The following is a 22,593-nucleotide window of genomic DNA, read 5'->3' on the forward strand; positions in this document are numbered from 1 at the left end:
GCAGCGGCAGTGCGGTGGCAGCGGGAGGCCCCATTAGCTAAAGTGGTGCTTCAGGTTAAGAACAGTTTCAGGTTAAGAATGGACCTTCAGAACAAATTAAGTTCTTAACCCAAGGTAAAGGTAAAGGTACTCCTGCCCGTACGGGCCAGTCGTGTCCGACTCTAGGGTTGTGCGCTCATCTCACTTTAGAGGCCTGGAGCCAGTGCTGTCTGGAGACACTTCCAGGTCACGTGGCCAGCATGACGAAGCTGCTCTGGCGAGACATCACCAGCGCAGCACACGGAAACGCCGTTTACCTTTCCTCTATAAAGTGGTACCTATTTATCTACTTGCACTTAGGGGTGCTTTCAAACTGCTAGGTGAGCAGGAGCTGGGACCGAAAGACGGGAGCTCACCCCGCCACAGGGATTCGAACCGCCGACCATACGATCGGCAAGTCCTAGGCACTGAGGTTTTACCCACAGCGCTACCCAAGGTACCACTTATAGATAGGTAGCCGTGTTGGTCTGCCATAGTCAAAACAAAATAAAAAAATTCCTTCCAGTAGCACCTTAAAGACCAACTAAGTTAGTTCTAGGTATGAGCTTTCGTGCGCATGCACACTTCTTCAGACAAGGTACCACTGTAATTAAATTAGCTACGGATATCACCTACCCATTCAGCACCCATTATACCAACTTACCTAATTTTTGCCATTTTTTCCCCAATGTTACACACTCTGCCTCCAAGGTCCCCACTGGTTCCCTGGTATAAAAAGTGGCTTTAAGCACCATTCTACATAAAAATTGGGCTAGGAAACAGAAAGAGAAGAGAGTTTTTTTTAATTGCTTTAAATAATCTCACCCTCCCAAGAAGACATGGCTTGTCCACCAAGGAATCAAAAGAATGCTACCATGTTCTTTTTAGACTTTTATTTTCTGGGCTTGTTCTAGTTGCCTAGGAAAAACTATTAACTTAATAAGCTTGGGAGCAATTGTCCTGGAGGAACCACCATACAGGTTCAAAACACATTAGAACTGTTGAAATCCATTATGCAGCAACTTGACTTTACCTCTAAATTTCCCCCCTATGCTCCTGTTTTACAGCTGGGGACCAAATTGCTCTTCCCCATATCAACAGAACATCTTTCGAAAAGTGTGGACAACCTGTAGTCACTCTTAGTTACACATGCCAACTTATCTTTCCTAGTCATCAGCTATCACACATGTTGCATGATCACTAACAGAAGGGAAGGAGAATATCTACAAAAATAGTCTTAATAAGGTAGACTGTCTTTTAAAATTACAATGAAATGCTTATTTATTTCATAAGATGATGACAATGATGATTAGATGATCGCTTTTCAGAAAGCCTAATTATAATTACAAAAACTCCAGTGCAGCTTAAAAAACAAAAAAACCCTGAAGCAGTTTAGGGAGCAATGAACTGGGATGAGAAAAGTGGCAAAGGGAAGGGTGAGCAACCCTTTACCTGCTGTTATAATATAGCTGTTATAATACTCCAAATCACTCTCACCCCACTCCATAGGGTTCCAAACAAGTTAAAGTGCTCCACAGACTTTACCCCCATAAGCTTTCTTCCCTGATGCATGTTTGCAAGGTCCCATATAATCAGTGGGATCTGCTCATGAGTAGCATGCCTGACACCATAAACACTACTTACAGTCCCTATAAGATGGGTTGGTATTATTATCACTATGGTACAAACAAAAAGAGATTGAAGGAATAATGTTTTATATCAGGCCATGTAGTGATTGCATGACTTAAGTAGAGATTTGAGCAGGAGTTTCCTGGCAGCCAGCTAACATTCTTAGGGCTAATGGGTAAATGGAAGATGCCACATCCATTAACAATTATATTATTTTTGTTAAAGTAAATTGCAGGTGCACAAATCCATGCTGGGACTCTGGTTGAGAGGGGCTTTAATCATTTGCCTCTCAATGCACTGTTTATCTCTTACTTATAACAAAATGGTCTTTAGTTTCTCAGTGAAGGCCACTTCACATATTAAATTTTGGGGCATAAAAATTAACCTCTGTGCTAAAATAGCATGTACATGAAAGGTCTAACTATGGAGTTTGTGTCCAGTTGAGTGTACCTGGTTCAGAAAGTTGATACAGCGTCTGGCACCTTCACAACTCAGGTTGCTGAAAAATAAGAGACACATATCCCTTCATTCAAATGTAAATATACACTTTTCTCTCAACACTAGGATTAATTTTCATGTCAAATAGTAATTTGGGAAGTAGCTCTGAAAACGGTACAAATTGCTAAGAGGAGACCACATAATAGGGTCACAGTATTAAGCCATGCTCTTAGTGCAGCCAGGGCCAGCCCAAGACATTTTGCTGTCTGAGGTTCAACAGCAAATGGTAATCACCACCACCATCCCAAACTGCATAGCACTCAAAGCCAGCCAAGTAATTCTGGAGCAGACAATTCCAAAAACCATCTCTCCCATTCCTGGCAGTAAAAATACAAGAATAATAAATAACAATTTGCAGCCCTTTAATGACACCCACAGTCACTTGCCTGTGGCAGCCAACTGACTGCCTAACAGTACACCCTGTCCCTGCCTGGCCTTGACAACTTGTGGTTGCCAAATGTAGCTCATCAGCCAAGTATGGTCCAGTGTGTGTGTGTGTGTGTGTGTGTGTGTGAGAGAGAGAGAGAGAGAGAGAGAGAGAGAGAGAGAGAGAGAGAGAGAGAACACACCTTGGTGCCTGCCTGAGTGTGTAAAAATAGATTGTCAAATATCTGGCCAACAACAATCCATGGCTACTGGGCTGCATTTTGTTTTGATGGGGTCACAAGTAGTGCAGGCCTGGTCTGGTGTCACTGTCAACAATATCTGCACCAGATGGGTTAATAAAACGTTCAAGATAGGAGCACACGATCTTCCAGATCTTTGGATGTTTCTGGGGCAACCCTTTATGATAAACAAATTGGCCACTTCTTTTAGAGAAGTTCTAGACGATGATCCTAACATCCCTCTGCTTTTGGCAAAAAACAAAAACAAAAAAAACAACAGTCTAAAGAATGTCTGAAGATTTTTGCTGAGAGGAAGATTCTGTGATAAGAGGTATTATATTATGAATAACTGAAAGTAACTGGAGAACTTTCAAACTGAATTCACCCAATGCCATACAAAGGCCAGGTATTTATCAACATCCTTTTTCAAGAGAGAGAGAAACCCACTGGAGATATAGATTAAAGATTATTCTGACCAGTTCCTTTTAAGCTAAAACCCCTCAGTGTGTGTTTTATCCCAAGACAGAATGTATCGGTAGGTCAAACTGACCATGATAGCTGGTGGTGCCATTTTGTGGTTTTCCTATCTCAACCTGCAGTCTACACTGTACTGCACTTGTGGCAGGGGAACCTAATCACACACAGTGTATCTGTGACACTGGCAAAGGGTTGGAGATGTTTTGTACATGCTAGAAGAGTTAAGCACAAAAGTCGTCCTTGCTGCCATTTCTAGGTGGATGTGCTTCGCTTCAGATGTGGAAGAACTGAGGCAGCTTGACCGGCCTAGGCTGTTATTATATGTTATTATTATATTCCATCAGCAGGAATACACAATGAGGCAGCAAGTGCACATGGTGTGTGTCGGTGTTTGTACATATAAGAATCAGCACTTTTCATCTTTTCTGTGCCAGAAGCTGCAGCAACAATTTGCAGCCGAGTCATAGCTGTCTCTCCCCCGCCCCGATGGCATTCAACAAAGTTTTACTCAGAGTAGACCCAATTAAATTAACAAACATGCCTAAATTAGGTTCATTCATTTCAACAGGTCTACTTTGAGTAAAACTTAGTTGACTACCACTCACTGTGTTAAATGGGTAAAATAAAGTTCTCCTCTACCAGTGTTAGTAGGAAAAATGGATGATGGATGCTCCTTTTTTTTTTTAGTGAGGGGTTGTTACAAGAAAGCAAATGACAAGTGAAGAGAAGACCTCTATACCCTCTTAAACTTAAGCACAAGGGATAACTTATATGCACTTGGTCACTGCTGTGTGAGGGAGAGAACACTGAGGTATATGACACCCATGTTTCTTCTTCCCAGGCCTTTTCCTGAGGTAAAGTTTTGTTATTGTTAGACATTTTTTATGATGACTTTCAGCCAAAGAGCTTCCTCAGACAGGTTCACATTAAAATTCATGTCAAATTTTTAGAACAACAAAAAAAATCCAAACGCTTTAAAATACTGTAGACTAAAAGTCAAACACATCCAAGTTTCTGCCAAAAGGCAAATCCCCACAAAAATGACACTTAGGATGCTAAGAAGATCTCAAACCAACACCATCACCCTCAAACAAGGATCAACATTTTAAAAGTCTTGCTGCATTTTTAAGGTACCAGTTCCTCACTTCCATCTATTCAAACCCATCCATTCCCAGTGTTACCTAAGGCAGCCCTTAAACTAAGACTGAAATTTGCCTTCCTCACATATAAGGGAGTTCTAAACAAAGTTTCATTCAGCATGAAGTGAGCCAAAATTTTCTGAAGATAATTTTCAGAGAAATACTGTTTGAGGACTTCACCTCCCCAGCTCACCTGCAAAAAAATATTCAGCAAAATGCCTCCCCTCAGTTTCACCACTCACAAAGAGTGTGCAGAATTTTGGGAGGCCATTTCCCCTCAGCCTTAGACCAACTGGCAGGCTGCATCTGGAGGAGCTGAATTTTACATATTTATTGAAATTTGCCAGCCAAGTGTTTGGCTGCCAGCCTTGAGCCTGTTTATAATCATGAATCTAAAGAGACAACACCATACTTGTGAACAATGTAGTCTCTCAACAAGTAGAAAGCTTTTTTCAGTAGAAAACAACCTAATTAGATGCATTAACCTCTTAGCTTCTGGGGGGGATATTAATTTAGCCAGTTTTTCAAAACTATAGTCCATCATTATGGCTAGCTGAATTTTCTCTAAGCTTGGCTGCTTATCCAGAGTATAACTAGGTTAAATTACTGGAGAACTCTTCCTTAGTTCTAGACAGTAAAAATAATAAAATAATATAAAAGTTACAGGAGCCGTTTGTCCTTTTCTCTCCAGTTACCCATGCCTGAGGTACTGTTGATATAGCAGCCTGAGCTTAGCTTTTATTAGCTAAAACAGAAGTAATACATATGTGGTCCCTCTTGGCCCCTTCTAGACTACACTCTCTAGGTATATGTGGAGCAGGGCCAATTTCTCATAACAGGCAGAAACACCCAATAATTAAACAATAGAATTATGATTTATTTTTTATTTAATATATTTACATTCCACCTTTCTCCCAAGTTGGGATTCAAGGTAGCTTACGACATTAAAAACATTAATTATTAAAATGCATACCGTATTTTTTCCATGTATAAGACTAGGGTTTTTAAACAAAAAATTAGGTTTAAAATTGGGGCTCGTCTTATACACGGGTAGTGCTAAGGGGTGTTTTCTTAATTTGGAGTCCCACCAGAATAGGGGGCGTCTTATACACGGAAAAATACAGTAATAATAAAATCAAATTAGTTAAACCAGTAATTAAAATATAATGCAACTTATTTTAAACGAGCTATTAAATTATAATTTGCCCAGTGCAATATAACAGCAAATCTCAACATGGACAGAGCTCTCCAGACTGGATGTACAAAGATTCCAGTCGTCTTCAAGACTGATAAGGGCAACTGTGTATTTGCTTAAGGACAAGCTTTGTTATTTCAAATGCACTGGAATCAGGGAGCTCTCACAGAGAAGTTGTCCTCTGCAACGCTAACCATAGCATATGAAGGAAAATAGGCAGGTGGGTCAAAAAATGTGCATGTGACCATAATTACAGGATCTGATGTGACAGAAATGGCTATGCATACCAAACGCTACACAAGGAGCCACAAAACCCTCCCTCCCAAACAGTTGTTTTGGGAAAGAATGGCTTTGGATTGAGATAACAGACAAGAGTTGTTTTCCAAATACAGCTTCTCTTTCTTACAGGAAACAGAAAGCTCAACCCCGAAAGTTGTTGAGCTTTGTTATTCCAACCCGACAATACTGTGCTAGATAGACCCATGAGATGACTTGGTTTAAGGCAACCTGGGTACAATCTACCCTGAATTGCCCTTGCTTTGCAAAGTGTTACTTTATTTTTTGCAAATGCAATTGTTCCTCAGGAGTCAGACTGTATGGAATACAACCCTTTATCTCCCATGTTTATAATGCGATTTCATGCTAAAAGCCACGAGAAAGTATAATAAAAACTGGCAGATTCTTAAGTCCTGTGTGTCCTGTGTTGCCATTATCACACAACCCAGCACCACACATTCTTGTTGTTTTAATTGAAGAGGAAATGGATGGTGTTTGAAAGGACACACACACACACATTCACAGTTGCACAGACAGTAATTTGTGCATAGATTTTAGTGTGCCTTTCCCTTTTTCCTCAAAAGTGCACATGTCAACCAAATCACAATTAAACTGGCTCTTTCCTTCACAGCTAGACCCTGTGCACTGGCCTTGTTGCTAGGATTAGGGCTTTTCAGAAACCTGGGGAAACTTGCATGTGTTAACCCTAGTTAGTGAAGGCACTTGGGGAGCGAGGCGCAGTTCATTTGCCTACCATCTCTTGTGTTGGTCCCTCAGTGTATCTCAGACTCACATTGAAAATAATGGAATCATGATATTGCTTTGATCTTTCTTCTTTTCTTTATGGTTGTTGTTATTGCTTGCTGTGTACAGTGGTACCTGGGGTTAAGAACTCAATTCGTTCCAGAGGTCCGTTCTTAACCTGAAACGGTTCTTAACCTGAGGTGCGCTTTCGCTAATGGGGCCTCCTGCTGCTGCTGTGCTGCTGGTGCACGATTTCCGTTCTTATACTGGGGCAAAGTTCTTAACCTGGAGCAACCACTTCCTGGTTAGTGGAGTTTGTAACCCGAAGCATCTGTAACCCAAAGCATCTGTAACCTGAGGTACCACCGTATTAGAAATGAAAATTAAAACAATCTCAGAAACAATAAAATAATAGAACCATTGTATTTCTGGCCCTTCCTGAAACTACACCCACCATGGAGACATAAATAAAGCAGCTGGTCCTCCTTAGCTATCTTACTAAATGTGGTGAGGCACTTGAGAGCGGTCACTCACAGAACCCTAAAGTGGATGAACGAGAATTGATGGGGTGTTCCGACTGATCTGACTTCCAGCCTCATGATCCCTTTCCTGTCACATCATGCTAAGCCCTCAACAAAGTCTGAGAAACTAGGTTGTATTGCAGATCAGCCTGTCATTAAGGGCAAAGCAAGACTCTTTGGATGAAAGGAGGAAATACATACTATTTACATGTAGAACAGTGACCTCTGGTGGTGAACCAAAGATATAGCCAGACCTATTTATTTATTTATTTATTTATAAAAGTTTATATATTTACCATCATTTAGAAACTGCAACATCAGGATGGTGTGCAGCACAAAAACAATCATTCAAATGTATGTAAATTTCTACTTATTCTCCAATCTGTACAGCAAAGAATATCATGTTTGTCTGACGTCTTAATTTTCTTCATTGAACAGGTCAGCCACAAGATAACTTTTTATACTGGATGATTCAGCATTAGAATCCTCTGCATCCGCACAGTGGCTCTTCAAATGATTTACGGGCCCCTCAGCTTAAATAGTGAATTCAACCTGCTTTCCCTGGCAGTTCCCTCGCTGCAAGAAGTGAGGTTACAGGGAACCAGGAAGAAGGCCTTCTCAGTAGTGGCGCCTGCCCTGTGGAACGCCCTCCCAGCAGATGTCAAGGCAAGAAACAACTATTTTACTTTTAAAAGACAACTGAAGGCGGTCCTGTTTAGAAAAGTTTTTAATATCTGATGCTGTATTGTTTTTAATATTCGGTTGGAAGCCGCCCAGAGTGGCTGGGGAAAGTCACTTATTATGAGAAGAAAAGTGCCATATCAGTAAAGATCATGTAGAAAAACCCATACCCTCCTTCAAATCAGAGCAATCTCATATATCGGGGGTGTGGAACTAATGGCCCTTCAGATGTCATTGGACTCCAAGTCCCATCAGCCCCAGGCAGAATGACCAACAGTCAGGGATGTGTGGAGGTGTTGCCCAAAATGTCTGGAAGGACACAGGTTCCCATTATCGGCCATACATAAATCATAATAGCATTCAACTACTGCAGACCATCATTCATTTAAAAAAAACAAAACACTTTATTATACAAAATGTCAAATAACGTATTCCAAGTGTTTCAAGTACTTCTGTTGACAGTTTAGTCACCCCCCGCGACTTGCAATTAAAGTACACTTCTGGAAAGTCAGTAGGACAGATCAAATCAGTTTCAATTTGTTTTGATCTGAGGCAGCATTATTCACCTGTTAACAGCACAGGCAGTTTGACTTGAACTATTCCTTGAACTCCAGGAACTGCTGGAGTCTTTTCTTGACTTCTGCAGATACTTGCACGGCACTGGAGAACAGAAAAAACACAAAACATATTTTGCAGTCCTGCTCCCCAAACACTTCAATATACAAAGTTCAGAAAGGGTTTAATGACTTTCTTAAAAAAACGAGAAGCCTAAGCAACCTGGGCAAATAAATGTAGCTCAACATTATCATCCCTCTGCTATCACTTGGAAATCCAAGGAAATGGAAGGATGGTAATGCTGGGGTCAACTCATGGTCTAGCAGGGTAGTGACATGTTAAAAGGCTTTTCAGTTGTTATCATGCAGCTCCTGGTTTCTTCAAAGCACCGTTAGGCTGCGTATACATTATACTTTCAAAGCACATTCGAAGCACATTTTCCCCCTAGAACACTGTAGTTTACCTCTCACAGAGTTAGAATTCCTAGTAATCCTTAACCAACTACAGTGCCTAGAATTATTTGAGGGGGCAAATGTGCTCTGAATGTGCTTCCAAGGTATAGTGTGTATGCTGCCTTAGAAGAACATTTCTGTACAAAGCTACACAGATTGCTGCGCATAACAATTTGTAAAATCCCTGGCAGAGAGTTCTTTTATTTTTCTCTACGTAGTGTAGAGCATGGTTCCTGCTAACCTTTTATTTTCATTCATTTGTGAAAAGAGATGGAAGCCTATGGTACATCTCATTATATTTAGAAATGAACATTAAGGCAGCTTTATGAGCCCAAACCTCACTTTAAGTGCTCTCCAAAAGTGGTGATGATCCGATAGATTGCAGTTTTCAGTGATGCTCTTAAGGCAAATCGAAGGGTTTTGTAGGAAGTGTCTGCCAGACTTCCTGAAATCCGGGGGGGTTTGCTGGAAACATGAGGAAGCTTGAACTGCTTGTCTACCACCTAGGATGGAAATAAACCAACAGGAAACTTAAGCACCAATATCCTCCTTACCTTATCAGACCTTTCTTCTATGGTTAAAATTCGCTTGAAAAAAGTCATGGCAAAACAAAAACCATTTTTTTCCTAAGTCAATTAACATGTTAGGAGTTCATATCACATTTTTTTCTAAGAAGAAAGTAAATCTCCTCACCTCTTGGAGAGTTAGCAACGTATTCAGAATAGAAGGCAGTGTTGTTTGGACAACTCCATATCTGTCTTCGGTAAATGAAGCTGCTATGAGATGTGACAAACCTAAAGAAAGGAGTAATTTGTAGTTTGGATAACTTGCTGCTTAGTCTGGGATTATAACACAGTGGGAAGCAGAGGAGAGGGCAGAGGGTGAAGAAAAAGCTGTGGGTGGAGGAGGGCCCTTTTCCCATCCTTTGGACCCTCTGGGAACTCTACAAACCAGCTGTACCTGGAACTTGGTGTGGAAAGTGCAGCTGTACAGCTATAGGCAGCCTAAGGAAGTGCCATCTACCTTGGGCCTGCCCATAAAAACCAAGTCTAGAGTAAGCAACTAGGGTGATGTCTACTGTTTCCAGAAACTCTTCTGGTTGTGAGGCTTTTGTGGGTGAGCTGAGAGTTTGTTTCAACCCTGGGTGAGAACCCAGAAACTGAGAGGGAGGGTGTGCCAAAAGAAAAATGAATTGATATTGCTGACTGAATTTCACTGCAAGGTTACCACATAAATCAAAGGGAGCAGCATCTGAGAGCCATTTCCAATATGAAGAAAGTGCTTACCTTCCAAAGCCCAAATATGCATTTGGGTATCAGAAAAGAGAGCCTGAATGGAAGCCTCAGGGTTCTGAGAAAGAGAGAAAGAGAGAAGTGTTTTTGCAAACCGTTTAGCCAACCATATAAACAGAATGTTTCAAATACAGAAATAAAATGAACTAACCAAAGTTTAGCCATCACGAGCTCTGTATGAAAAGTTAATCTGAAAATAGTTTCAGTGCTCAGTGTGTTAACCCTATGAAGATTAGTACTTTGAAGCTAAATTTTCAGTTTACACAGCATTTATTTCAAGGATCAATGTACCAAGTCCTAATTCAGGGATGAGGGACCTGTCCCCCTGCAAATGTCCTATCAGCCCCAGCCAGCAGGGCCAATGGTCAGGGATGATGAGAGTTGCTTTCAGGGCAACAGGTTCCCCTATCTTGTTTGAGTTCAATAGTTATGAGCATAGGTTTCATAGGAGTAGTTCAAAAGGTAGTAACAACAATAATTATTTGCTGCCCAGTTAAGTTTTGATCATTAAGTCATGTCCTCATCCTTACCTTGCTGAAAAAATACATTATCAGTACTCGTTTTGATAAGAAGGTTTTGATCTGGAAGAAGAAAATATCAATGAAAAGACAACGCAACATCTTTGGCAGATCAAAATGATATTTACTCTCTGTTTAAAAGTAATGCAAAACTTTTAAGCTTCACTGGTTGACACCCTAATCCTAAAATGAGTTTGTTGGAACTAATTCCCAACAATTTAAAACAGTGAAAAGGTAAAGGTAAAGGTACCCCTGCCTGTACGGGCCAGTCTTGACAGACTCTAGGGTTGTGCGCTCAACTCACTCTAGAGGCCGGGAGCCAGCGCTGTCCGCAGACACTTCCGGGTCACGTGGCCAGCGTGACAAGCTGCATCTGGCGAGCCAGCGCAGCACACGGAACGCTGTTTACCTTCCCGCTGGTAAGCGGTCCCTATTTATCTACTTGCACCCAGGGGTGCTTTCAAACTGCTAGGTTGGCAGGCGCTGGGACCTAACGACGGGAGCGCACCCCGCCACGGGGATTCGAACCGCCGACCATGCGATCGGCAAGTCCTAGGCGCTGTATGCAGTATGCAGGTCCAAATAAATGCATTTCAGGTTTTATCTTAGTCTCTCTCCATGGTCTAGATATTCTGAATTGCAAGCACTGCATTTGACAGTGGTTTATGTTCTGCAACCCACATTTATTTTAATCCAGAGCTTCAGTAGAGTAGAAGCTTTAATCTTTGGAGTTGTGTCAATGATCAGAACAAAAATATGCTGCTTCATTGCAGGGATAGGAGTTGCTATCAAGTGGTCATTGCTGCAAGTTTACAGATTGCTTTGGGAAATGTACTAAACTACATTACAAAGCACTGGGGAAATGCACTAGAAAATAATGCTGGTGGAAGTATTGACTCATTAATTGCTTGATTTTGTATACCTGCTCTTTCTTGCTCTGCAGCCACGTATAGATAAAACTTGGTTGTACTGCTACATTTGCACCGCCTGCAACAGCACTCATTGGGTAGGGTTCAGGAGAAGAGGCTGTCCACTGCAGATCTACAAAAGAAATCCAAACTGTTGGTTCCCCCATCCTTTTTTTTTTTTAAAAAAAAGCCTAACTGGGTGTCCCAGTAATTAAGTAGCTAAGTGCTCAAACTAAGGTTGGGAGAGAAGAAATTCTACCTGAACTTGTTGTCCATAATTTTGGTCCTCTCCTCATAATATGGGGACTTTGGACAGATCCATTCCAGGGAGAGTTTAAATCCAGCACGCCAGCCTTGCGACTCAGAGGAGTGAAAGGTGACCCTAAATTGCTTCTGACATCAGAAGAAGGGGATGTTTTCAAAGGCAACAGAGATGATTTGACCAGAGAAGGCATTTGGGTTCGAGGAAGCATAATGGACCTTGGAGTGTGAAATGATGTTTCTCCAGCAGCTGCTCCTGGCAAATAAAAATATTTTACAAGAAGAACTCAAAATGGTTTATACCAACAAGTAGCATTCACTAAGTCATGCACTTTGCAAACCTAATGTTTTAGTTACTAACTGACAGAGATCCAAATCCCAGCTGGGCAGCAACAGGAGGTGATATATTCCTTAGGGCTGCTTCATACTTTAGTATACTTCAATTATATTGGCTGTGATCTAAACCACTGAGCCTCTTGGGCTGCCGATCGGAAGGTCGCGGTTCGAATCCCCGTGATGGGGTGAGCTCCCGTTGCTTGTTCCTGGCTCCTGCCAACCTAGCAGTTTGAAAGCATGCCAGTGCAAGTAGACAAATAGGTACCACTGTGGTGGGAAGGTAAACACCATTTCCATGCACTCTGATTAAAGAGTGTTACTGTGTGCTCTGGCTTCTGTCACGGTCCTCCGTGCGCCAGTAGCGGTTTAGTCATGCTGGCCACATGACCCAGAAAACTGTCTGTGGACAAACACCGGCTCCCTCGGCCTGAAAGCAAGATGAGCATGAGCGCCGCAACCCCATAGTCGCCTTTGACTGGACCGTCCAGGGGTCCTTTACCTTTACTTTATAATGGTTTACTGGGGGGGGGAAACACTGCTGTAACACAAGCAAAGCATGAAGGGCAGATGCGTATCTCATGATATAAAGTGGACAGAAACCACGGGGAGTTCCCTAGTACATTTTCACCGCAGGCTGAACAATGTGTGCCTGTGAACATGGGTTTACTGTAAGAAAACACCAGCACAACCATGGCAAGGCAGCATTCCCACATAAAGTCTGAAGGTGCTCTTTACAAATATGCACTGGAATGTGTGTTTTTTAAAGAAAAAAAATCAGCAAAAGCTCCCAATGCAACTGAAACAATAAATCAGCTGTCCTACCCCTTTTGAAATAACATTGTCCCCGGACACCCATTGGCAGGCCCAGCTGTAATTTGGAGACTCAAGAACTGCAGCATTGCAACTGATTCGTCCAGTACCTGGAGGGCTAGAGGGCTGTCTCATGTCCCCCACAGATTGCTGTTTCAGCCTCCCATTTGCAGCTGCGGCCTCCTGGTGCATTATCAGTTTCTGTGTCAGATCACTTAAAAGTTTCAAGCACTCCTGGGAGATTGAAGTCCAGTTGTGAGGGTGTCCACCTTTTACAGACAAGCAGAATGTCTAGACTTAAAAACTTATTATTATTAATTACATTTGTTAGTCACTTTATCTTGCCCAAGGAAACTCAGAGCAACTTAGAACCAAAATAATCTAGCCAATTTACATAGCATGAAGTAGCCCAAAACAGGGGTCAGGCTATTATGCAAGCCTTTATATCACAGTGAAGTATGTGAAGTAAAAAAAAAAAATCAACTCAAAACATCAACCCTTTAAATGCCCAAAGTTGTGGTCAAACTGTTAGGCCATGAATATAGCGACATCATATAGCCATCAGAAGCTAGTCAATAAACACTGGAACATCAGGCAGTGGAGTGAGGCATTTCCAACGTATTTCACAGAATTGTATTGGGGTCAAAAAGCCCAAATAAAATATGCATAGCTGCATTATTTTTAAATGCATGCGACAAGCACCGTCTGCTTTGCCAATGCAGAGAGGAAACGCTGTTTGTACACAATCCATCTTGGACCTCCTCATACCTTGTTTTGGACACAATGGTGGTCAGCATAAGATGCTCTGTATAAAACCTACCTTTCCTCAGTAGTATTTGCTAAATACAACAATGAAAACAGAACAACTCTCCTCAAAGTCAGCTTCTTACAGAGTACTTCTCACTTTCCCCTTCTGACTTAATGGGTCATAGATATTTTTTTCCAAATACCTGGCTGGCTAAGGCTGAAGACCTCTTGACGTCGCACAGAAGAATACTGGGAAAGGAACATCAAGTCCTGTAAAGCCAAGAACTGCAGGGGGAAATGTTTAGAAGTATTAACAGCTGTAATGTTTTTACTCGAATTTTATCACTAAAATTCCCTTCACTCTGCCCCCTCAAAATAAATTTAACATTTTAAAATTGTCCAGTAGCACCTTAGAGACCAACTACGTTTGTTCTGGGTATAAGCTTTCATGTGCATGCACACTTCTTGAGATACTTCTTCAGATACAGGTATCTGAAGAAGTGTGCATGCACATGAAAGCTTATACCCAGAACAAACTTAGTTGGTCTCTAAGGTGCTACTGGACAATTTTTAAATTTTAAATTTATTTCGACGGCGTCAGACCAACACGGCTATCTACCTGAGCCCTCAAAATAAATTATTCTCAAATTATTGCTTTTTTCCAGAAACACCTGAGAACTGCATTTTCATTAAGTGCTAGATAAGGGACAAAGAGCTTCAGCCATTTTAGGTATGCAAGCAAACGTATAAGAAATTACTTTGATACGCAGACAGATTTTTGCACTAAAATGTTGCACTGGTGAAGCATTTGGCAGGATCTGATTGAGCTGCTAGAGTTATGGAAAAGGATGGAGAATGGAAATGGATTTATGGCTGCCATTTCCTAAGCTGATAAGGCAAGCCAGAAAGAACGGCCTAAGGAAGGAGACAATAGAAGCATTAGGGACCTAGGGAAAGAGGGGTTCGGATCCCAAAACAGAAGCACAGCGACTTCAGAAAGGGGAGGGAGAAAGAAATGATCCAGAGGAATAAGGGGGGGGGGGTAGGAATGTGACGGGGAAGGAAAACCAGGAATAGGGCAAAAGAAACTTATGGCTAGAAGTTACAGAGGTGAGAAAAGATTACATTCCCATAGTGATCTAAAAAAAAACCAGTCAAATCCTTGGCTGCAAGCTTCTAGTGTGAATTTTATTGTTAGACTGAGAAATACCTTGCATGAAACCTCATGCTTTATCACTCAAATTTTACTCGAATTGCTTCTATTATGACAAAGACTATGCAAGAGACAATTTAACAAGTCTGTGTATTTAACCAAACTCATACCTTTATAAGAGGTGGGGGGTTGCTGCTTAAAATTTTAGGTAAACACTGGTCGGTTTCTTCCGCAAATGTCGGCTGGACAGGAAAGTGATGTGCCTGAAAATGGAATGCACACTGTAGCTGAAGCTCACCATGAGAAACACCCCTTTGTCAAAATTAATAAGAATATATACTGTGATCATTTGCAAGCCTGGTCAAACCAGCAAAACGGACAAGCTGTCAACCCAACCCAGCCCTGACAAGAAAGCAGGGGAAAGGAATGTAAAATTATCCAACTGAAAACCGATTAATCTGATCTCAAGAGTTCCTGCTGTGCTATACAGAAAGTATAAGAGCATTCATTACATTGCTTTAAAAACAGAAGAGGTAATAAGATTGTATGTATCAGACATACAGCACCAACCTCAGTGGCATAGATTCTGAAGAGCAGCCATGCAATGTACCAAGTCATCAGAAGAAACACGCCACATAGCCAGCTGTGGTACAGAAGGGACAAATCCAAGAGACCAGCCATTGTGTCCAGAGGATGAAGTTTACTGGAAGGCCAGGGGAGGAAAGCCAACACCATTAGATGGTGTGTTTTTTTGCAATGAGCAGTATAATAAAAACAAGCTGGTCTATATAAAAAGGGTCACTTTTGATATACGCTCACACAACACAACAAATGAACTATGCAAGTGGAAATGTGATTCTAATACTTCTGTAGTGAAAGTGTTTCCCACACGATTGCTCAGGGCATAGTGGAAGACAGTTGGGACGTTTTCCACTGACACAGAATCAAACAGACTCAGTAAGCCCACCAAGGATGCCTGAGAAATCTGTTCTTTGTTACTTCCCACTGCCAGAGAGGATAATGTCACCATCATTCCCCAGTGAGCCTCAAACATCTTTAAAATCTCCCAACACTGTAAGAACTATCCCTGGTGGAAAGCTTTAGTGTTCAGTCTATTTATCCTACTCCATGGAAGAAGAATATTCTCTTGTGGGCACCATCAGACTGGTGGGGTGGAGCTGGAAAGTTAATTTTGAAGCTCTGTACGACATCAAAGCTGCATGTGACCTTGAATGGCCACCAATAGCAGAAAGGACGCCCATATCAGGGTGGTGGGAGAAGCCAGGTTTCTTTTTTACTTAGCACATATTGTTAGAAAGAAACATCTGTGCTAGACCACCCTCAATAAGAATCCAGAAACTTCAATTAAACGCATCACGTTTCACTGACAGGAGTCAGTGAAGTCAGGGGAAATATTATACCACTATTCTAGTATTTGCATAAGCATTCCTATTGTATTCTGGGCTCAATTAAAAGTGTTGGTTTTAATATCTCACTGGCTAAACTCCATCAGCCTACCTGAATTGTTTCTACCTCAACTACACGCTAGGAGAACTGCAGTTTTAAAGCATGAAGTCTGAGCTTGTTTCCTCCCCCCTCTTCCTTCCCCATTCCTTCTTCCTTGTGTGTCACATTATACGCCTGAAAGTGGGGACAGTCTTGCTAGGCTGTTGTTGTTTTTTTTCAAGCTGCTCTGGGAGTCTTATTTTCTAAAGCATGAGGTAGGAATCTGACAACCTGCAAAATGTACAAGGAGTTCCTCTATTACAAGATGAAGAGTTACAAATTCAATTTATTTATATATTTATTATAGGTACTAACCTATCGGTCTGAAGGTTCATTGTGGTAATTATCCATGCCCTTGGAATATAACCTAAAATGCCACAATTGGGGGGGAAATCAAGCTGTAAAAACACAGGTGTATTAACACTTCCATAGAGGAAATGTATTTCTGGCATAAAAATATATTACCAACAGAGATTTGAAAGAAATGGTGATAAATTGGGGCAAAACTCCGCTACACAGAGCATTTCCCCCCTCCCCTATACTGGCCAGTTGACTTTGTAAACCCCACAAGTTGGGCATGACTATGGCAGCCAACTCTTATGTAAAGCCCCCTCCCACCCCAATTCAGCAACTTGTTATCGGGGAAACGCTGCCTTCCTTCCCCCTCATATCATTTACAGAAAAGGGGGCAGGGGGAGAGAAGTAAAATTACCAAAAATTCTTACCAAAGAAATAGTAAGCAGCACAAAAGTTTCTGACCATATAAAGCGACTCCACACAACTATGCTTTGCAAGCAACGGAAGTGATCTCCTGAAGCGCAGGTACTTGTATTGCTGAAAAAGATTGGGCAAATGTTTAACAGCAGAATATTCTTATCCGAATACCATATATCAGACTTTGGAGTTAAAAATATGTCACATTTTAAACTCAGAAGTGATTTCAGATACTGCAAGATCCTGATAGATATTAAGAGCACGTTTTCTTCTATTTTAGAATTACTCTCTTCCCAAATATTGTATTACTATAGGTTACTGGCTTGGATCCAAAGGTGTCCTACACGAGTGGAAAGGGACTTCTGCGTGTGCATGGCAACCAAACCAAATTCTTCTGATTTCACCGCCCTGCTACAGCCCCACTCTGCCAGATTCTAGGGAATCCCCAAAATCCTCAGGGGCATCCTTTGCATGGAACACAAGGGCTTGTAAAGGGGGAGCAGCCTAGAAAACACTATGGGAAAAGCAGAGTTCTTTGGATCCAACCCACTGTACTGTGGTAAAATGGCTACAATAAACTGAATTACTGTCACACGGCATCAAAGCCCAACTATAACAGGGTGACAGACAATCTCAAGAATCATTTGTTTGGATCCTGAGAACTGCAAGCGGATATAAGAGATCGTTGAAAGAAGGAAGCTCTGCTCATGTGGCCAGCATGACTAAAACGCTTCTGGCACAACAGAACACTGTGATGGAAGCCAGAGTGCACGGAAACGCCGTTTATCTTCCCGCCACAGTGATACCTATTTATTTACTTACACTGGTGTACTTTCAAACTGCTAGGTTGGCAGAAGCTGGGACAGAGCAATGGGAGTTCACCCCGTCATGCGGATTCAAACCGCTGACCTTCATGATCACATAAAAGCAGAAGCACTACAGGTGGCCCAGTGTTTGAATTCTATTCCTGCTGTTACTTGTGCACTTACCTGTATAACTGGAAATGGAAGGTAGTTCAAATTGTTAACAAGATACCGAATGCTATAGCTGTAACCCATAAAGGCTCCAAGAAGCAAGAGGAAGAGGTGGTACTCATTCAGGCACACGCGCAGATCAGCATCAGCTACACTGAAGCAAAGCAGTAATTTTAGCCTTTAGTTGCACAGGAAGATAATAACTCTATACTCAATTCTACCTTTAAGGAAATGTTATCCAATTTTGCAAAATTAAGGTGGCGATGGACTAATTCCAAAACACTGTCCAGCAACTATGAAAAAAAGTTTTACTCTCGTTTATCTATTACATAGTAAACAGACTGAAATACACATTCCCCAACTTTATATTCAGTTCGCCTTGTAGATATACATATGGTACTGCAAGGAGGTGCTCATTTTTAACTACTGACTTTTTAAAAAGTGATAAAATTGCACAAATATTGGGGGGCAGTGGCAGCATCCTGAGCACTATCCAACAAATAACTGCAACCGACTGTAATCCTTATGGGATCACTGGCTGGAGTTAGCTGGTGTGAGAATTGCATTTTCTCAGCAACCTTGACTTGCTTCCTAAAAATAGGGAAAAGGCTACAGAAAAAGGTGCAGCCTCTTTGGAGTATTTTAATCCAGGTTTGTAAATAATTGCATGTATTATTTTTAGTCTGCAAAAATGTTACTAACTTCCTATACAAGCTACAGTATAGGGGGAGCCCTTTCCTCTATGGCCTTCATGGAAATGCAAGCTTCTAGCCTTTTGGCAGGCTAGTTGTCAACAAAAACCCTTATACTGAGGAGCTTAGAAGAGGAGAGATGGCACAAACGTTCCTTCCTCCACCAAGTCTCTCCTTGCCTCCCCTGTGGCTACAAGGCTACTTTTATCTTCTGCACCCAAAGGGTCACAAGTACACAGTGATTTATTTCTCAGGAAACATTTGCTTGCACACATCTTCCTACTAGCTTTCTATACTTGCAGCAAAATGAGAATCACCTAATATGAACTATCTGGCAGCATTTCGTTATTAGCATTCACAAGAAGTTACATTTTAATAAACAGCTCTTGAACCACTCCCAGGGTTACCTTTCTGTAGCTGTGCAGGGTACAGATAAAAAGAGAAACTTCCCCTTCGTCATAACTGCTGCACACCAAGCTACCAGCATTCCCATTACAGCATGAGCAACGGAATGGATCACTTGCTGCGGGTGGATAATCTTGCTTATCAGAGCTAACCGAGAGCAAGGAATAGAAGGCACAACTGCAAAGTAAGAAGGCAAATAAGAACATTTAACCACCTCCTGACTTAAAGAATATCACGTTACGTACATACATTGTGTCACATTTCAAGACACCACATTCAGGCAATCACTGCCCCACATTTAAGCACTCATGAGTTCATTGTAGGATAGTGAATTCTTTAAAAAAGCCAAATCAGACCTTCAGGAGTGCAGAATGGTCTTTAAGGATTTAGCACAGTATTTAGAGTTATTCCACATTTATTAATGTAGAGTTTTAAGAGCAAAGGTAGGAAACTAAGTTTCTACTGACACACAAAGAAACAGATTCCAAAGTTTAAAACAAAGCCTAACGTTATGCACAGAGTTAAGCACAAATCAGCAAATCAAACGGCACTTTTAAAGTTGATGCAGCTTTCAACACCAACCTGCATGAAACTCAACGTTGAAGATGCTTATTACCAGTATGACCACAGACATTAGCAGTATGCAGAAAATAACGTAGGAGGTATACAGGTCATTGAATGAGCCTAAGACAGGAGAAAAAATATGAATGAGAAGTACTATACAACAGATCTACTACTAGATCTTAGTGCCTACAAGGTTGGGCTGAGACCTTGGGGGTCTTTGGTATCTCTCTCATCTCAGCCATAAACTCAGCGATCACATTCACACATCACACTAAACCATTCTTGTTGCTGTTATCACTGTTATTACCCTGCCTTCTTCCCAGTCCAGAACTGGTAATTCCAGAGGTAACTCTGATAATACCTCTGGCATGTCTGGATGGAGGATACAGAGGGGTGTGAGAGTGTGTGTAGGAACCAGCCTACTGTACAAAGGCACCATTTACATTTGTTGCTCTACCCATTTTTGCCTCTGCCACACACACACCCCCCATTGGCATGGGGCCCTCAGGCTGAAAAAAATCTTCCCCATCCTTGCTCTACATGTAATATGAGAACACTGGCCTAAATGTTAGGGCTGTTGTAAGGATTGCTGTGATAATATGCCCAAATAACGTTGAATAAAAAACTGCATAAATACTGCTCTGTAACATTTGTCTCAGGCAGGGCACTGACATACTTGTGATCCATTGTACCGGGTGGAAGAAGTCAATGCTGCTAATGCTGATGAAGGCTGCAATACACAGAGGAAGCAGCAGCACCGACCAAGCAAGGCTTGCAGCTGCTCTCCATCCCAAGATCTGGAAAGGAAACAAAAACGTATCCAAACACAGACTCCATAAACCAGGATGTAGATGTAAACAAATTGCCCATTTAAACAGTTACTCAAAATGAACCTCTCTCAAGACTGGTGGAGAGAGAGGTGGGGGAAAGAGAAATAGTACTTTTGGAAAACTTTAAGTCAAAATGATTTATTTATTCTTTTAATTTGATGCAAGAGTTTGATCACTTTCAAATCATATGCAGTTTTAAATGAACAATCTTCAGAGGAAAATAAGTAACAGTGTTTCCATTAGAATTGAAGAGGTGAGGGAATGGGAGTTTTCGGAGGAGGAAAACAAGAAAAAAATATTCTGAATCTCAGAAGTCAGAACAGCAAGAGGGATCACTGCACAGTGAAAGCTGTTCTGGCTTCTGGGATAGCTGCGCATCCTGCATTCGCTCCATAAGACGCACACACATTTCCCCATACTTTTTAGGAGGGAAAAAGTGAGTCTTATAGAGCAAAAAATACGGTAAATCTGGCTGCACCAGAGGGAGAAGAGGGACAGCGGGATTATGTTCATTTTAAGTATATGAAACGACTGGTGCCTACGTTTCCATGTTTTCCTCCTCCTTCCCTGTATATTTTTCCTTGTGTGCATGTTTGTTATTGTCTTATGGATCTCATGCTATCTTTCTGAAGGAAGGAAACCAGCTGGGTAGATGGGGCTGCACCTTGTCCCTCTCAGGAACAAGTGATTTTCTAAAAAAATAAATTTTATTAATCAAAACAAACAAACAACTATTGACTGAGGCATGAAACCTGCAATGACACAGTGTAAGAAAGCAAACTACCAGCTCTTCTTTGGGCATTGGAGAAAGGGGGTGAAGGATGAACATATAGGCATGGGCAAGAGGCCATCATGCAATCTGACTGAAGAACCGAAGACACAATGAATTTTACGGGCTATTTATATGTACAGACACATACAGATGTCATGAATAGCTCTACATAAAGTCATATTTGGCTGGTACAATTTTGAAATTAGAACAATTGCACATATATGTCATGAAAATCCAACAAACAGCTGCAAATCCCCATGTTTGGTGTTACCGCTTAATACTTTCCAGTGGTGGGCCAATTTTTCAAGGATAGCAACCGGTAGCACTTTCTTAAGCCAGCTGTCCTCTGTGGACATTTGAGACATCTTAACAGCTGGTTGTTGTTTTATACCGTTATAAATATGAGCAACAACCCCTGCTCCGCTCCCACCTAGAAAAGGTTGGTGCCACCTTTTCCTGGCAGCATTCCTCCGCTGTTATAGCAGCATGCATGCAGAAGTTCAACGAAGACAGCCTTTCCCAGGATGGAAAGGGCCGAACGACTTCATGGAGCAGCAACTTCTGCTTCAGTCTAAGGCAGGAGAACTAGCAAGCCGAAACAGTACTGTAAAGTAATGGCAATTTTACTGGACCATGCTCTCATTAAAAAAAAAACACCCTACTCCAGTTTAACTTGCGTGCAGTCCTCTTCAGTTCTCCCCAAAAGATAAAACTGAATGAATCTTGGCAGTTTTACAAGCCTGTGCTTAAAAACTATGGGTTTATTGGAGCCAATTCAAAGCGAGGCTCCCCCGCCCACTTGCCAAAGGGAGGAATTGGGAACCCATTGATACCTCTGAAGCATGAAGTGACGTTGCGCAAACACGCATTAGCTCTATTCGGGTGTTCGTACATGTGCTTAATGCGCGCGCATTCATACATACATTTAGCTGTTCCCGCGTTGAATGGAACATCATCCCTCGCCCTCCCATGCCGCGAGCGGAGAGGAACGGCTTCAGTTCCCGGATGCTATCCCAGGGAGCCCTGCTCCCGTTGCCAAGAGCAGGGAATAGCTTCAGTGACGTTAATTTAGCGCGTCCGTCGTCGGTGTGGCGCTTCAGTCAACCGTTCTCTAAGCGGAAGTTTACTTTCTTACGGAGTCCCGGTAGAAAAGGGGGAGGAAGTAAGTGAGATGTGCCTCTGTTTTCTTTGTGCAGATTTCCGATATATTTTAAAATATATTTTGTGTTGTTGTTGTTGTTTTAAAAATCATTAAATATTTCATATATACAATATAGTATTTTAAAATCTCCATTATATAATATTGTTGGCATCCGTCCCT

At 41.6% G+C, this 22,593-nt stretch overlaps 2 protein-coding genes and 1 long non-coding RNA gene across 5 annotated transcripts in view; 1 reads left to right on the forward strand and 2 right to left on the reverse strand.

Annotated features, from left to right (window-relative positions):
* The window catches only part of GLIS1 (GLIS family zinc finger 1), a 197,116-nt gene extending 192,363 nt beyond the window's left edge, over nucleotides 1-4,753 (reverse strand). Inside the window, exons 1-2 of the mRNA XM_081866877.1 lie at nucleotides 4,560-4,753; nucleotides 2,098-2,146 (exon numbers count right to left, since the gene is read on the reverse strand). The gene's annotated coding sequence lies outside the window, so the exon portion shown is untranslated. The remainder of the gene's footprint in view (nucleotides 1-2,097; nucleotides 2,147-4,559) is intronic.
* Nucleotides 1-22,593, forward strand: part of LOC309344523 — a 69,622-nt gene that overhangs the window by 26,732 nt on the left and 20,297 nt on the right. The gene's annotated exons all lie outside the window — the stretch shown is intronic.
* On the reverse strand, nucleotides 8,174-22,329 carry NDC1 (NDC1 transmembrane nucleoporin). Of its 3 annotated transcripts, none has more exons than XM_081866890.1 (18): nucleotides 22,196-22,329; nucleotides 20,347-20,467; nucleotides 19,689-19,790; nucleotides 19,109-19,283; nucleotides 18,025-18,163; nucleotides 17,047-17,155; nucleotides 16,637-16,688; nucleotides 15,386-15,518; nucleotides 14,986-15,078; nucleotides 13,866-13,947; nucleotides 13,026-13,184; nucleotides 11,768-12,025; nucleotides 11,523-11,641; nucleotides 10,613-10,663; nucleotides 10,077-10,140; nucleotides 9,484-9,584; nucleotides 9,133-9,293; nucleotides 8,174-8,443 (listed from the first exon to the last, which is right to left on the reverse strand). In XM_081866890.1, the coding sequence occupies exons 1-18, from the start codon at nucleotides 22,241-22,243 to the stop codon at nucleotides 8,380-8,382; spliced, it is 2,031 nt and encodes a 676-aa protein (XP_081723016.1). In that variant the 5' UTR covers nucleotides 22,244-22,329; the 3' UTR covers nucleotides 8,174-8,379. The 3 variants fall into 3 exon arrangements, with proteins under 3 accessions (XP_081723016.1, XP_081723015.1, XP_081723014.1); XM_081866889.1 differs by having other exon boundaries at nucleotides 11,768-12,019; nucleotides 22,106-22,275; XM_081866888.1 differs by having other exon boundaries at nucleotides 22,106-22,275.

This window comes from Podarcis erhardii (assembly GCF_964252035.2).
Source record: "Podarcis erhardii genome assembly, chromosome: 6".
Lineage (NCBI taxonomy): Eukaryota > Metazoa > Chordata > Lepidosauria > Squamata > Lacertidae > Podarcis > Podarcis erhardii.

Bases quoted from the DNA above. Each gene is read 5' to 3' on its own strand.
- NDC1 (XM_081866888.1), bottom strand. From the start codon at position 22,243: ATGGGAGGGCGAGGGATGATGTTCCATTCAACGCGGGAACAGCTAAAT. The intron at 15,519-16,636 runs GTTAGTACCTAT...CTGGCCTTCCAG, and splicing joins ATGAACCTTCAGACCGATAG to TAAACTTCATCCTCTGGACA. The intron at 9,585-10,076 runs GTAAGCACTTTC...TCCTTTCTTTAG, and splicing joins GCATATTTGGGCTTTGGAAG to GTTTGTCACATCTCATAGCA.